The following is a 15,132-nucleotide window of genomic DNA, read 5'->3' on the forward strand; positions in this document are numbered from 1 at the left end:
TTTCTCACTGGAAATCAAAGTGTAAAACCGAGCCCAGTAATCTGGTATTGTGTCTTTTTTCTTCCATTGGGTGACAGCAAGTTGCAGAGATTTCCTAATGGGACACCAGTGCCACCATGTGGTGTTCAGTCTCACAGATCCGTGTTTGGTGGTCAGTCTGCCGTGCAAGCACTGGTCAGCAACAGAACTACAACAATGATTCCATTAGAATTCACTGCGGATCGTCTATCATGCAGCAATGGCATTTCCAGGCTGCATGTGATATTGTCAATGCTTTCTGTTGCATAAAATTATGAACTGATGTGCCTCATGTCTTGGAAGGGATTTGTTGAGATCGTGTGTTGCCATAGAAATCTGTGAGTTCAAAGCAAATAATTCCACTGATTAAATTTTCATATTTTAATTAAAGTCACGTTCAAAATCAAAACAAGTTCAATTTCCTACTTTTTAATTATTCCAATCAAATTCCTATTGAAGTGAACTGATTACTAAAGTTATTTAATCAGAAAAAAATTGAAACACTGCCACTGCTTGTTAGTATTAAAAAAATATGACCTCATTATTTAAATATTATAGGAGGAGCCAAATTATGAAAAGCAACATGGGGAACATAGATACAGCGGCCCCAATAAGAGTTTGCATAGCACACTTTAAAAAATGTATCAGGATTTTAACATACAGAACATCTAACAGATTCACATTTTTTATTTTATATATATATAATCAAGAAAAGGGTTTCCTAGAGAAACTATCCTAAATAGCAGTATTAGTTGGAGTACTTCAAAACTGTTAATTGCTGTTTCTTTGTAATTATTTGTGAAAGCAGTTACTGATTGAAAACAGTTATTTCTACACAGAAATGTTTTCACTGTATAACATAATTTCAAAAGAAGTGGCATTTATTTGACCGAAAGATACCACAAGCATGCTTTTCATTCAAACACTTGACAAAAAAAGAGGTTTGTTGGGTTTCAGATATTAAAACAATAGATGCACTGTTCAAAATGAAGACAAAAAGTACCACTTTGTAGTTGCGAAACATTGATGGATCATGTTCTTATTTACTGTGATGAATTATAGTACACCTGTGTGAACTTGAGGAGAACTGACTTCATACATCCACTAAAAATCACTGGCAAGTCAGTTAATTAAAAGTCAATGAACAAAACTGATGAAGAAATGTGAAGAGAAAAGATATAGCAGCATTTTTTGTCCACTTGGTTTAACAGTGTGTTATCTAGCACATCAAAGAATGGTTTTTAGAGTTTCGTTTTGGGGCCACTGTAAGCCAATGCATTTATTTCAAAAGAGGTAAAAATGATTCTGATTGGAGATTTGCCAGGCACCCCAAATTGCCAAGTCATGCTTTGTGAATTAGAGGATAGTGGTGCATTCTTGGCAGCAAAGCACCTCAAGCTAGGTGTTCCATATACATGAAATGATTTGTGAAGTACAACTGGCCCAACTGCCGAAGAAAAGTGCTGATGCGTTTCAGATTGGCCGGTAGCTTCTGTAATCACATTCATATTTTACTATCAGCGTCTGTGTGTGTTTGTGTACAATGTAAAGGCAGGGACGACACGGGTAGTGATTTCCAACACTTTTATTAACACAAAACCAAGAGAAAAAGGCGAGGACGTGAGACAAGGTTGAGATGAGCACTGATGGTCTCGTGGCTGCCGCTGGGGGCTAAGTGGAGGTCCTGCACTCCCAGGTCATCCATCCACCGGAGAAAGCAAGAAAGCAAAAAAAAAAAAAAAGCCTCTGGATTCCAGTGGCTAACTGAAAGAGCAGCTTTTAAACAGAGATTTAATAAACTAACATCAAAGCTTTTCCCCCAAGCACCTCAGGGGAGAGGGAGCCAAATTCATTAGAGGCCCACTCAGCTTAGGCAACCCAGATGACAAACTGTTTCACACATTTTCTCGTGGCACTAAATATAACTTGCCCCACCCTCCCTCACATATACTTCCTACTCTCTTTCTTTTCATATTAGATGCTTGCTCATTTTATGATATGATGATGCATTTGGGGTGAAAAATATTACCTACTTTTCAATTCTACTTTCTTTATTCACTTTTTTGTGATTTATGTACTATAGTTCAATTACAGTGTTTGCAAGGCAGCATTATATTGATATTCCTCAAATATTCTGGTTTGGGTTTGAGTGATGCACAGTATGTCTGTTCATTTTACAGATTTCTATGTTTTTTGGTCTTGATTAATATTGGGCATTATTTGTGCATGTTTTCTTCAGACTAATTTTTATGTTTAGAATAACTTTGCCATCTTCTAATGCTCACTTAATTAACTAATTGCACACTAATAATTTAGTCTTTATTTTCATTTATAATATGATGATGCATAAATTCATTTGTTAAACTGTTGATTTTATTTCAGTGTTTATTTATTTATTGCACAACATGTAATTTTATTATCAATGATTTATTGGTTATTAGCTGTAACATCAAAATAATTTTCAGCTTATTGGTATCAGGCAGAAATGTAATATTGGCGAATCCCTAAGGCTTTGCTCTCAAACCTAAAGATTTCTGTGATTTGTTCAGCACAAACCGCTGAATTTCATTCATGCTACTCATGTATTGAACGTACTTTTTTTAATGGGCGTGAAGTAAGTTTCAATTTAAATGTAGTACCTAGTTTTACACTTTTTAGGGGAATCAACCTACAAATGATTTATATTGCTTGTGCATATCACGATTCAAAATATTTTTAAAATCAGAAAAAAAACAAAAAAACAGCATTACTCCTTTATAGCCATATAATAAACTATGTTGATTATGTTGATAGACTGTCTACAACTGGAAGAAAACAAGACTTGCCTAGTGTCATGATGGCGGCAAAACGGCATTATCTTGACATCAAAACCTAAACCCAAACTTCCTTGCAAACACTGATATTTCCTACCGAAAATGTAAATCTAGTTGTTTTTGTGCTGTTGGGGTGAACGAGAGGCAAAGGCTATGCTGTTACTTCTTCCTGGTGGGAGTGGGGGACTTCATGCCACGGGGGGGAGCAGAGGATTTGGCATTTTGGGGAGGAGCCGGAGACTTGGCCGCAGCAGGGGCAGGAGTGGCAGACTTGGCAGTGGGAATTACGATGGGAACCGTGGGAGGCATGATCCTCTTGGGTGAGGGTGTTGGTTTGATGTCTGGAACCCTGTCGCCGTGTTTGTACACACTGACGACGATGTCCACCGACTCGCCGCCGTACTTGTTTTGGACCGTCATGGTGTATTTGCCAGAGTCCTCCAGGGACACGCCTTTGATAGTGAGGCTGGCGAACTTGCCCGAGTCCATGGCAATGACGTACTGATCGCTGGGTTCTACTTCTTGATTGTTCTTAGACCAGCTGACCAGAGGTTTGGGGTCACCGCAGACTGTGCAGGTCAGACTCAGAGTCTGAAGAAAACAAAAAATCAAATGCATAATGCATATTTAATCTAAATGCATTCTCAGAGAAAGTAGGTTGTCATTATCATGCTAAAGGCATAAATATGAGAAACAGCATGACTACGTTAAGCAGATGCACATTATTCTGAATGGTAATATGATATTTTGATGGTGCAATGGCAACTAAAAATCCTATTTATCTTTCTTTAACAATTATTGTTAGAATAAATTCATAAAATATATTTGTATTTACACATACCTGATATTTTACATATATTCAATATATATATATATTTTTTTTTTTACGTGTACATATATGTGACCATGGACCACAAAACCAGTCATAAGGATCAATTTTTATACATATGAAAGCTGAATAAATAGGCTTCCCGTTTATGTATGGTTTGTTATGATAGGACAATATTTAGCCGAGATACAACTAATAGCTTAATCTGAAATCTGAGGGTGTAAAAAAATCAAAAGATTGAGAAAATAGCTTTTAAAGTTGTACAAATGAAATTCTTAGCAATGCATATTACTAATCAAAAATTGAGTTTTAATATATTTACGATAGGAAATTTACCATACATCTTCATGGAACAAATATACTCGTGTGACTAGTTATACCACATATAGAAGTGCATAGGACCACCCAGGGCCATTTCCTTAAATTACCACATTAATAAAGGAATTTGAAATGTACTGCAGAACAGGAATGACCCTTTTAAATCATTTGTACATCTACAACTTTTTGCTGCATTTCTTTACTTTAAGAATTTTACAGTGAGAAAGATTTCTGAAGAATGTTTTCTAGCCTCTACATGACAACATAAATATAATGCTGTCTTTAGATTTATGTTGCTTCTATTCTAACACAGTTGTATTTTTTCTAATTTACATTACATATTTCACAGTAATGAATTTCAACAAAGTGACTCGTGTGGGCTTTTTAGGGAGAAGAGCAGCTCAATGAAAACTCAGATATACAGTACGAAGCCCTGCGGCGGGGAGCTCTCAATGGAAACCCACTGTGTACGTGACCTCTGCAGGTCATCTTGTGAAAGGTCTCCTCTCCCACATGAGTTCACCTCATGTTTGCTTTAATGGATCCGAGAGCCACTGACCTGCTATGTTTATTTGATCTGAAAGAGAAAAGGATGCTGGGCGTTTCCAGCATCAACTATTCAGGCGAATCCTAATCCTACCAATATCCTTTCACTGGCAGAATACACCATATTCCCCAAGCTGGCTTCATGCTGCTTGCAAGCAATGGATTATGAGGCTGAAGACAATGTACATGGATCTCAGGGAGCGGAGGAGTATGACGCCCTCCAGCGCACACTCCCAGGGCTGAAGTGAAGAGCCGCAGAACGGCACTCACCGGCATGACTGCCTGCGGCAATACAGATCACTAATGCATTGGCTACAGCTCTCCATGGGCGACTGAAAGGAATGCTCTGGGTGCAATACAAGTTTAGGTCCATTGACAATGTTTAAGGCATAATGTTGATTACCACAGAAAAATAATGTTGTCTCATTGCTCAGTTTCTAATAGCAAACAAAAGCCATGGGAACAGTAAACTACTTTCAGTAGATGTCTATGGGGGCCGATGTTCTGGGGGTTTCTAAGCGGAAACGTGAAGTGTATAATTTGGTCAAACTTTAGTTTGGGGAACAATTTTAACTATTATCTAACTATTAACTATGACTTTTTGCCTCAATAAACTCCTAATTTGCTGCTTATTAATAGTTAGTAAGGTAGTTGTTAAGTTTAGGCAGGGGTGCCCAATCCTGCTCCTGGTGATCGACTGTCCTGCAAAGTTCAGCTCCAACTCTAATCAAAGCAACTAATTAAGGTCTTCAGGATCCCTTGAAAATTAAAGGCAGGTGTGTTTGAGTAGAGTTGGAGCTGAACTTTGAAGGACAGTCGATCGCCAGGAGCAGGATTGGGCACCCTGGATTAAGGGATCTAAAATATGGTCATGCAGAATAAGGCAATAAAATGTGCTTATCAATACTAATAAACAGTCAATATGATGAGCAATAGGCATGCTAATAAGTAACTAGTTAATAGTGAGAATTGGTCCCTAAACTAAAGAGTCACCCATAATTTTAAGGCAGTGGCTATTTGCACTAACTGTAAATAGCGATACAGGCTATTTACACTAAGAGCAAATATACATTTACATTTAGTCATTTTGCAGATGCTTTAATCCAAAGCAACTTACAATTGGGGAATACATAAAGTGAGGCAAACAGATAGAGGAAGTGCTCATAATACCAAGTCTCAGGCATTGTTCAAATAACTACAAGCTAGAAAGGGCAGGAATAAATAAAGAGAAAGACAAAGGTTTTTTTTTTTTTTTTAAATTTAGGATGAAGTCAAGCAGCGTCGAAAGAGATGGGTTTTCAGCTGTCGCTTGAAAATTGTCAGGGATTTAGCATTCCGGATAGGGATGGGAAGATCATTCCACCAGCCAGGAACGGTGAACGAGAATGTTCTGGAGAGTAATTTTGAGCCTCTCTGTGATGGTACTACGAGGCGTTGCTCACTAGCGGATCTCAGCCTTCTGGAGGGGATGTAGAAATAGCTATAGATTCTATACACTATGTTAAAATAGCAGGATTTTCTGCTATTTATACTACTTGTTGCAAATAGTGGCAAATATCTGCACTTCAGTATTGTATTACATTATAAAACAGAATTAAATTTATAATTTACACTCAATACGTTATTATTGCATACTAATTATTAAATGGATGCCACAATAATAAACACAATAAAGCCCTCTCTACACCTACCCTAACCCTACCCGATACTTTATTTTCAAGTTTTTGGTTATTTCCTTAACTTTTATTGAAAATAAATGCCGTCATGGTGTGATATGAGATTTGAAAAGGGAGAAAAAAAAGTTTGGCAAAAGGCGGGTTCGAACCCGGGTCGATTGGGTCAAAAAGACCACTGCACGTGCTTTAATTTAAAGGACACTTAATTTCTAGCGATTATCGCCGATTTGATTGCACAGATACTATTTAAACTAAACTGAGCTAGACAATGACATCTCTGAATTCAATAACGAATTGCCTTCAACTGAAAATTTAGTGTTTAATCTTATCATTATACATTACTGACACTCTATCCTCCAATTTGATACTGTTAAGTGCTTTGACACAATCTGTATTGTTAAAAGCGCTATATAAATAAAGGTGACTTTACTTGACTTGACTTTACCATCTGAGCTGATCATTCAGAGCTGATGATTTTCCTTTGTTTGTTTTTGGATGAGCAAGGAGAATTTTTCTTGAAACCCTCTCAAACAACATGTTGTGATGTAGGTGCTGTTTGACAATTTTTTTTTTTTTTTAAGGTTTTCTGACCCCGAGACTAGACTATTTTCTGCAATACTCCAGTTGTGGTCCTTGGAGAGTCTTTAGCCACTCAAACACTCCTTCTCACCGTGCATTAGGACGATATAGACACACGTCCTCTTCCAGGCAGTTTCGTAACATTGGAAATTCTTAATTATTGCCCTGATGGTGGAAATGGGAATTTTCACTGCTCAAGCTCTTTTCTTAAAGCCACTTAACAAATTTTTGAAGCTGAATTATCATTTGCTGCACATCAGAAATATATTCTTTGGTTTTTCTCATTGTGATGGATGATTAAGGGAATGTGGGCTTTGTTTTCCCTCCTATTTATATTTATGTGAAACAAGAAGCCATGGCTGGATAATTTCATGCTCATAATCACCCTGGAGTGCTCAAAATTGTTAATATGAATGGGAATATACTTCAGAGATATTTTACTCATAAGAATTTCTAGGGATGCCAATAATTGTGTCCAACATGTATTTGAGAAAAACATTTATTTCATAATTTTTTTTCTCCCCATTTTAAATTCTTATTATCCAATGAAAGGTTAGATTTTTGTGAATTTTTTAAATAAAAGATCAAAAGGATTAACAATGCAGATTAATTTTCACAGCCTTCTTTGATCATATTTACCAAGGGTGCCGATATTTTTGGCCATGACTGTATATAGAATAATTTATATTCTCTACTCTTTCTATTATTTGCATTGCACTGTAGTTTAGTTTTTGTAATTACTTACAAACACGCACACACACACACACACACACATACATATATATATATATATATATACACTGTATATATAGTGGTCTTTTCGACATGATTTTCTTCAAAGGGAAGTCAGATCAGAATTCAGTTTCTTTATGCATTGTGATCTATTCTTCACTATGTTGTGGCTCGCACATAACAAGCTTAAACAAACCTTCTTTTCCATGATAGTCACAACATCAGGAAGACCACCAACCACTTTGCCACGATCTGACAACGAAAACATCACAAAGTTAATTTTAGGAATATAATTACATATCAAAGCAGGACCCCCGAGAGTGTTGGGAGTGATTGAGTATACTCACTCTTTTCAGCATATGCTTCCGCTCTGAAGGGCAAAAGAAGAATAGCAATGTTGAGTTCATTAGCAGACCTTAATATTTTACCCAAACACTGATGTACAGCTCACATGCTTTGCATCTCTAAACATTTAGGACTTGGAAAGTCATGTGGTGGTCTGATGCACTGGTTATCTTACTTGAGTCTCTGGAATTCTGCGTAGGCGTTGTCGTAGACTACAGGGGGGAAAAGAGAGAGAGAAAAAAAAAAAGTTAAGAGCATATAAAACATGAATAAAATTTTTTAAAAAAGGAAAACAGCACTGTCTCTCTATTCGCCGCGTCTTGTCCCGGAGGCATGGCATAAAAAGAAAATCAGCTCTCATTATTTTAATAGCATTGTTTTCCTGCTTCGCTGGAAATAGCTCTTCTTCCCCTACTCATTACTGTCACCATTCGGCAAATCGCATGACCTGTCAGATACCAGCCCTTGATTATGTTTGTCATCAAACAGTCTGTTGACTAACTGAAACCGCTGCCAGTATCTGCACCTTTGATACCATGACAGCATCTTTTTCATCCCTGGATTTCCCTAAATACATTTCCTGTGTGTGCAGCTGCAACACTGGCCTTTACTTCCAATTATAAACACATCTACACAGGATCAACGCCAGAACACGAGTTTGAGTTGACCATCTTTGTTATAACTCTTGTGGTGTAGTGTTTTGGAGAGGAAAAAAGCCTTTAAAAATAGACAAAAACACTTCACATGACAGTCTTGCCATCACCTCCAGCATTGATGTGTTTTTCTCATTAATGCCGATTCTGGTAGTGAGGTTAAAACTATTTGAGCTGTTGTTGAAGTATTTCACTTGATCCTCAATTAAGTTCAGATGTAATTGGGTTATTTTTCACAATGCTCCCCTTTAAAGGCATCATACATTTTGCATATATTTCCCCCCCTGAGGTCCAATTATAATGTTTAGTCAAGGTTGTGTTATGCCAAAACACTTAGTTCCCCTTAAGGAACTCGAGCTGTGTCAAAACGCCTTCAGCGTGATCGCGCTCTGAACCACGTGTGTAATCTGTCCAATGGATGGGCGAGACATCACGGGCGGGTGACGTAATCGACCAGGGAGCTTAAAAGCACGTGCGGTGGTGGGAGCCTTATGCGAGGGAGTCTTCGCCAGCATTCCCCAAGGCGGAGCAGCGGCTGCATTCGTGGGGTTCGCAGGTGGATCTGGTGGAGGGAATGGAGAAGGGCGAGTCCCTATCTTCTTCCTCACCCACCAGATCCAGCGGCCGCTCTCTGGGATCGGAAGCCTGCTCTGCGGTTTCTTCCCCTCTGGGACGCGGCTCGACGCTTCGCCTGTCTTCTTGCCTCTTCATCCCTACCTTTGACTACTACGCTAATGTGGTGGGGTTGAATGAGCGCGGATACAGAGCGATGCCCCGGGTGGAACAGATGCTCGCGAGCTATCACAGGAAGTTCCTGAGGTTTGCTTTTGGAGGCAAAGCATACCAATACCGGGTTCTTCCCTTCAGCCTTGCACTCTCACCCGCACTTTCATGAAGTGTGTGGATGCTGCTATGGCTCCTCTGTGACTCCAGGGCATCCGTATACTGAACTATATTGATGATTGATTGATTCTAGCTCAATCGGAGCAGTTGGCTCCAGCAGTTTGATGGAGCTTGAGCAGTTCTCGCCCACATGAAAGAACTGGGGTTCAGACTAAACGCCAAGAAAAGTGTGCTTTCTCCAGTACAGAGAACCACTTATCTGGGCGTGGTGTGGGATTAGACCACGATGCAGGCACATATGTCCCCTGTTCGGATCGAGTCGATCCTCACGTCAGTCAAGAGAGTGAGAGAAGCAGGAAGACACTCACTGTCAAGCAGTTTCAGAGACTGCTGGGTCTGATGGCAGCTGCGCCCAACGTAATACCTCTTGGCCTGCGGTACATGAGACCGCTACAGTGGTGGCTAAAGACCAAGGGGTTCTCTCCGAGGGGAAACCCGCTTCGCATGATCAAGGTCACGTGCCTTAGACATGTGGCGACAACCTTGGTTCTTGTCTCAGGGCCCAGTGCTGGGAGCTCCTTGTAGCCGCATAGCGCTAGCTACCTTGTACAAGCTGGTGCACCAGATCCTTGTGTGGTCCCAGGACAAATTCCTCTCGATGAGAGCCGTCTACATTCCTGGGTATCTCAATGTGGGAGCAGACATCCTGTCGAGGCAGGGGCTGAGGCCCGGGGAATGGAAGCAGATATGGAGAGTGTTTGGCCAGGCTCAAGTGAACCTCTTTGCAACTCAGAAGATATCGCAATGTCCCCTCTGGTTCTCTCTGACTCATCCAGCTTCACTGGGGCTGGATGCTATGGTACACACTTGGCCGAGGCTTCGTCTGTACGCCTTTCCCCCGATCGCTCTGCTCCTGCTTCTGCTTCAGGCCTTCTGTCCTCCTCCTTTCAGGGAGCCCGACCAGCAGAAGCTTAATTGTATGTGTCCGGTGTGAGCATTGGACACATACGTCCACAGAGCTGCCCTGTGGAGAAGGGCGGACCAACTGCTGGTATGCTATGGTCGCCCTAAGAGGGGTCTGCCTGCTTCTAAGCAGACCCTCAGTCAGTTGATTGTGGATTCCATTAGCATTGCCTATGAGTCCTCTGATCTCCCCTCGCCTCTGGGGGTCAAGGCTCACTTGACCCGAAGTGTGGCAGCCTCCAAGGTCTTTTTGGCAGGTGTCTCTATGCAGGACATCTGCAACGCTGCGGGATGGTCCACGGCCCTAACATTCATCAGGTTCTATGGCCTAGATATGCGAGCCACCCCTGGCTCTTATTTTCTCTCGCCCTAGCTGTGCTCCATCCAGACTAGGCAGGGATTTGAAAGTCTGGCAGCGTGGGCACCTCGTTCCCATAGCGTTTTCGATGCAGCTCGAGTTCCTGAAGGGGAACGTCTCAGGTTACGCATGTAACCATGGTTCCCCGAAGGGAACGAGATGCTGCGTCTCGAAGCCATACTTCCGGCATTTCTGCGAGCATTTGCTTCATTCCTGGAAGCTGACACCGGTTCCACCGCACGTGCTTTAAAGCTTCCTGGTCGATTATGTCACCCGCCTGTGATGTCTCGCCCATCCATTGGACAGATTACACACGTGGTTCAGAACGCGGTCACGCTGAAGACGTTCCCACAGTGTTTTCGACGTAGCGTCACGTTCCCTTCAGGGGAACCATGGTTACATTCGTAACCGGAGACATTTCCTGTGACTATTTACAACCCTCTCTGTGACCATTAAAATTAAACGAGGAGGAATTTTTTTTTGTCTAGAAGGTTACAGCATGACCTATTTAAGGTCAACTCTTGATACCTTTGGAAATTGTCAGAAAGCAGTAATTGCATTTTTTATTTTCTGATTTGTTAAAATTAGGTAAATGAAGTGGCATAATTGCTGAACATGTTTTTTCTTTTTAATTGAATTGTGTCCAGTCTACTTAAATATGTACAAATGAAGTTTGCTTAATTTGGTTGGTACTACCAAAATCATTTTTGTATCATTAACAGATTTTTAGTTTTTAGAATGCTTTGCATAGTGCTGGATCAGACGTGTGTTATTTTATGTGTTTTGACTAAAGGAAAAGACCTGATTAATGTTCAGTTAAGTTTTTGTGGTTACCATTGTGCTAAAGAGCTTGTAGTTGAATGAATTAAGTTTGTAGTGTATGTTGCTCCATTCAATGAGCAATAATTACATTAACATTAATGCAGTGACAAGTAACTTCCTACTTGTTCACTGCAAACATTTGCCATGTGACCCTGCAAACATTGTGACCCTGGAGCACAAAACCAGTAGCACGGGTATATTTGCAGCAATAGCTAAAAATACATTGCATGGTTCAAAATGATCAATTTTCCTTTTATGCCAAAAATCATTAGGATAATAAGAAAAGATGACGATATTTTGAAAATTTCCTACCGTAAATATATCATATATATATATATATATCATAAGTAATATGCATTGCTAAGAACTTAATTTTGACAACTTTAAAGGTGATTTTCTCAATATTTAGATTTTTTGCACCCTCAGATTCCAGATTTTCAAATAGTTGTATCTCGGCCAAATATTGCCCTATCCTAACGAACCATACATCAATGAAAAGCTTATTTATCCAGATTTCATGTGATGTATAAAGCTCAATTTCCAAAAATTTACCTTTTGACTGTTTTTTTGTATACAATAAAAAGTGTTCGTATTAGTCACTTTTTAGAAATAATTAGTTGTATAATGTATTGATAAATGTTAATTAGACTTTGCCTTATTTAGTTTAGTGTGTCATAGCTGGTAAATTTAGGTGATCTTTAGTCAACACACGGGATGAATTGTATAGGTTTGTTTTTATAACTCACGTTGTCCGGAGAGGTCCAGGGTACGAGAATGCGTCTTCTCGGGATCCACAATCTCAATAGTGTACATTCCTTTATCCTTATCAGCCGGTTCGACTATCTCCAAAGTTGCCATTGCTGGGTTGCCACCAATTCTCATCCTTTCTGATGCAATTTTAGAATCCCTTGAAGAGTAAGTGAATGCAAAGAAACCCATTATTATCTGTTCATCACTGAGAGAATGACAAAACCAATATGATCACATGCATGCTTTTAACATGTTAAAACGAAGGCATGTTTAATCCCAACCCGTTTAAACTCAATTGTTTGCTCATTTTCCATAGAGTAAATGGTCTCAAAATGTTAGACGTGCCTTTTTTTTTTTAAGTGGGCATCAAATTAGCATGTCCCTAGTGTAAAATTAGACACGGTGGGTGTTTTTTTGTGTCGCGACTGAATGTGAAATTTCCCCTGCATTAATACCTGCTCTGCGTGTGATTCAAAACGTGCAACAGGGGGAGGAAAGACCCAGAATAGCCACTTCAAAATGCTAATACAGGGATTTGAGAAGCCATGCGAGCAGGAAGAGGCTTTTCTCACTACGTTAGAATTTCACATGCTACTGAATCACCTCCAGGGCAGAGCATTAGGCAACTGCAATCAGAATGATTTGTTTTGTGTCGACAACAGAGTGAGGAACAAAACAGACTCTTTATTCTTGTAATTTCCTGTAGTTCAATAATCATTTATTTTGTACACCTCACACTGAACCAACACAAAACTATAGACCAAAATCTGAACATCATGTTTACATGTCACTGGGGACATGAAGAGGCATGTGCATTTCATTTTCAAGGGTATTTGTGTATCTTTTTTTATTCTAGGAAATCGTTTCAAGTGAGAGTGGAAAATGTGCATACTTTTGTTTCCAATGGATCTTCATCTCCTCGGTGTGATATTTCATATGGCACTGAAGCATAATGCCCTCCGCAGTGCACTGAATCGACAACTCAGAGGCGCTGGATCCTGTCCAGGTCCAAAAAAGAAGGAAAGAGACCTTAAAATTCACCAACACAGGCTGTTTGGACAGAAATCTGCATTGCTGTGATTCACCATGTGTTAAAGCAGAGATTCTTTTGCTATTTATGCAAAGATTTTCAAGTAGGCACCCAGCTACAGTGAACAAGTATTTTCTCTTCAAGATGATCTTTTTACTGTTTTCATTTTATTGTTTTTTTGTTTGTTTGTTTTTTTGGATGAAAGATTAAGAATTGTTTTAGTACAATTGAAACTGAAGTGGGTAGAAGTGCAGTGAATTAGTCAACCACTGTAGTTCACATTAATTGTGTATAAACAAATTTGTGAATCTGATGAAACATACTTTACCTCAAAATCATATTTTATCATGTGTGACCCTAGATCACAAAACCAGTCTTAAGTAGCACGGCTATGTTTGTAGAAATAGCCAAAAATACATTGTTCATCTTTTATGCAAAATATCATTAGGATATTAAGTAAAGATCATGTTCCATGAAGATATTGTTGGTTAGTAATATGCATTGCTAAGGACTTCATTTGAACAACATTAAAGGTGATTTTCTCAAAATATAAATTTTTTGCATCCTTGTATTACAGATATTCAAATAGTTCTATCTCGGCCAAATATTGTTCTATCCTAAAAAACCATACATCTGTCAGTCCTTTGTCGTGTGTGTCATGTGTTTCCGCCTCTTGTTTCCTTATTTGGTTTGCTTCCTGTCCTTGTTTAGTGTGATTGTCTGTTATTCTGTTCAGGTGTGTGTAATTATCTTGTGTATATAAGTTCCTGCCTGTTCATTTAGTGTTTGGCTGGTCAACTTGTTACTGTCTGCCTTGCCTTGTCTTGCCCTGATGTCATCATTAAAGACTATTATTTTGAGTTATATCCTCGTTTGTATGTTCCTCGTTCCTCCCTGCTGTGTGCACCGTGACAACATCAATGGAAAGCTTTTTTTATTGATGTATAAATTGACCCTTGTGACTGGTTTTGTGGTCCAGGGTCACATTTTTAAGTCATATTTTACTTCAAAATGAGGAAGAAATCAATTATATTTTGCTTAAAGAAAATAATAACAAGTAACTTATTTTACAGTTATTTTTGCAATGTGACAAAAAATACCAATCACGCAGAGTTTCCTTACAAATTCCCATTACTGTATTTCACTGTCTGTGTAGAATCACAGGGATTCTATAGCCTATTCAAGCATCTCAGGGCGAAAACAGGGAAACAGCCCGAATGGATGCCAGTCCATCACAGGGCTCAAAAATGAATTATTATTTAAATTATTGTTATGTATTTTACCAAAGTTTGGACACACTTGATTGAACTCATGTTTCTAACAATCTTTGTGAATTAACAGCTTATGCTTAAAAGCATGAAATTAGTTTTATTAAATTGCAATATCTTTATCTACCTTGTATATGAATTTTAATCAGATGGCTTCATTGTTGTGCTTATATATGCTCTTTTTTTTAAAATCTGGATATGTTTTCAGAAGAATCACTTAAACACCAAATCAACATGGCATGCTTTTTAGCATAAGAGTATCAGAGTCACCCTTGGGTTACAGTCGTACAATTCATCACTAAGACCCTGACAGCTCCAGCACAGCACTAAAAATGAACTATGGGAAACCATAAAAAGTTCATAATTGAAGTTCTGGTCCATTTTAAGTTAGATGACCAGATTTAGACTCCATGGATAGAGAAGATGAGAGAAGGGTGTGAGACGGTTTAAAATCAGTTGATGTTAACACGAGTAAAGACATGCTGGCTTTGGAAAGCCAAATGACAAGCATGATGATACATGTCATACACACCAGCGATGCGACTGAGCTCGTTAATGATGTCATCAAAAGCTGTGGGCGAGAAAAAGA

The 15,132-nt window shown here is 39.1% G+C and overlaps 1 protein-coding gene across 1 annotated transcript in view; it reads right to left on the reverse strand.

Annotated features, from left to right (window-relative positions):
• Positions 1–1,588: 1,588 nt before the first annotated feature.
• The window catches only part of myom2b (myomesin 2b), a 51,321-nt gene continuing 37,777 nt past the window's right edge, over positions 1,589–15,132 (reverse strand). The window contains exons 30-36 of the mRNA XM_058795823.1: positions 15,076–15,114; positions 13,138–13,243; positions 12,242–12,402; positions 8,032–8,068; positions 7,859–7,881; positions 7,708–7,763; positions 1,589–3,422 (exon numbers count right to left, since the gene is read on the reverse strand). Coding sequence (XP_058651806.1) covers positions 2,991–3,422; positions 7,708–7,763; positions 7,859–7,881; positions 8,032–8,068; positions 12,242–12,402; positions 13,138–13,243; positions 15,076–15,114 — 854 coding nt within the window. The 3' untranslated portion in view covers positions 1,589–2,990. The remainder of the gene's footprint in view (positions 3,423–7,707; positions 7,764–7,858; positions 7,882–8,031; positions 8,069–12,241; positions 12,403–13,137; positions 13,244–15,075; positions 15,115–15,132) is intronic.

This window comes from Onychostoma macrolepis, chromosome 13 (genome assembly GCF_012432095.1).
Source record: "Onychostoma macrolepis isolate SWU-2019 chromosome 13, ASM1243209v1, whole genome shotgun sequence".
Classification (NCBI taxonomy): domain Eukaryota; kingdom Metazoa; phylum Chordata; class Actinopteri; order Cypriniformes; family Cyprinidae; genus Onychostoma; species Onychostoma macrolepis.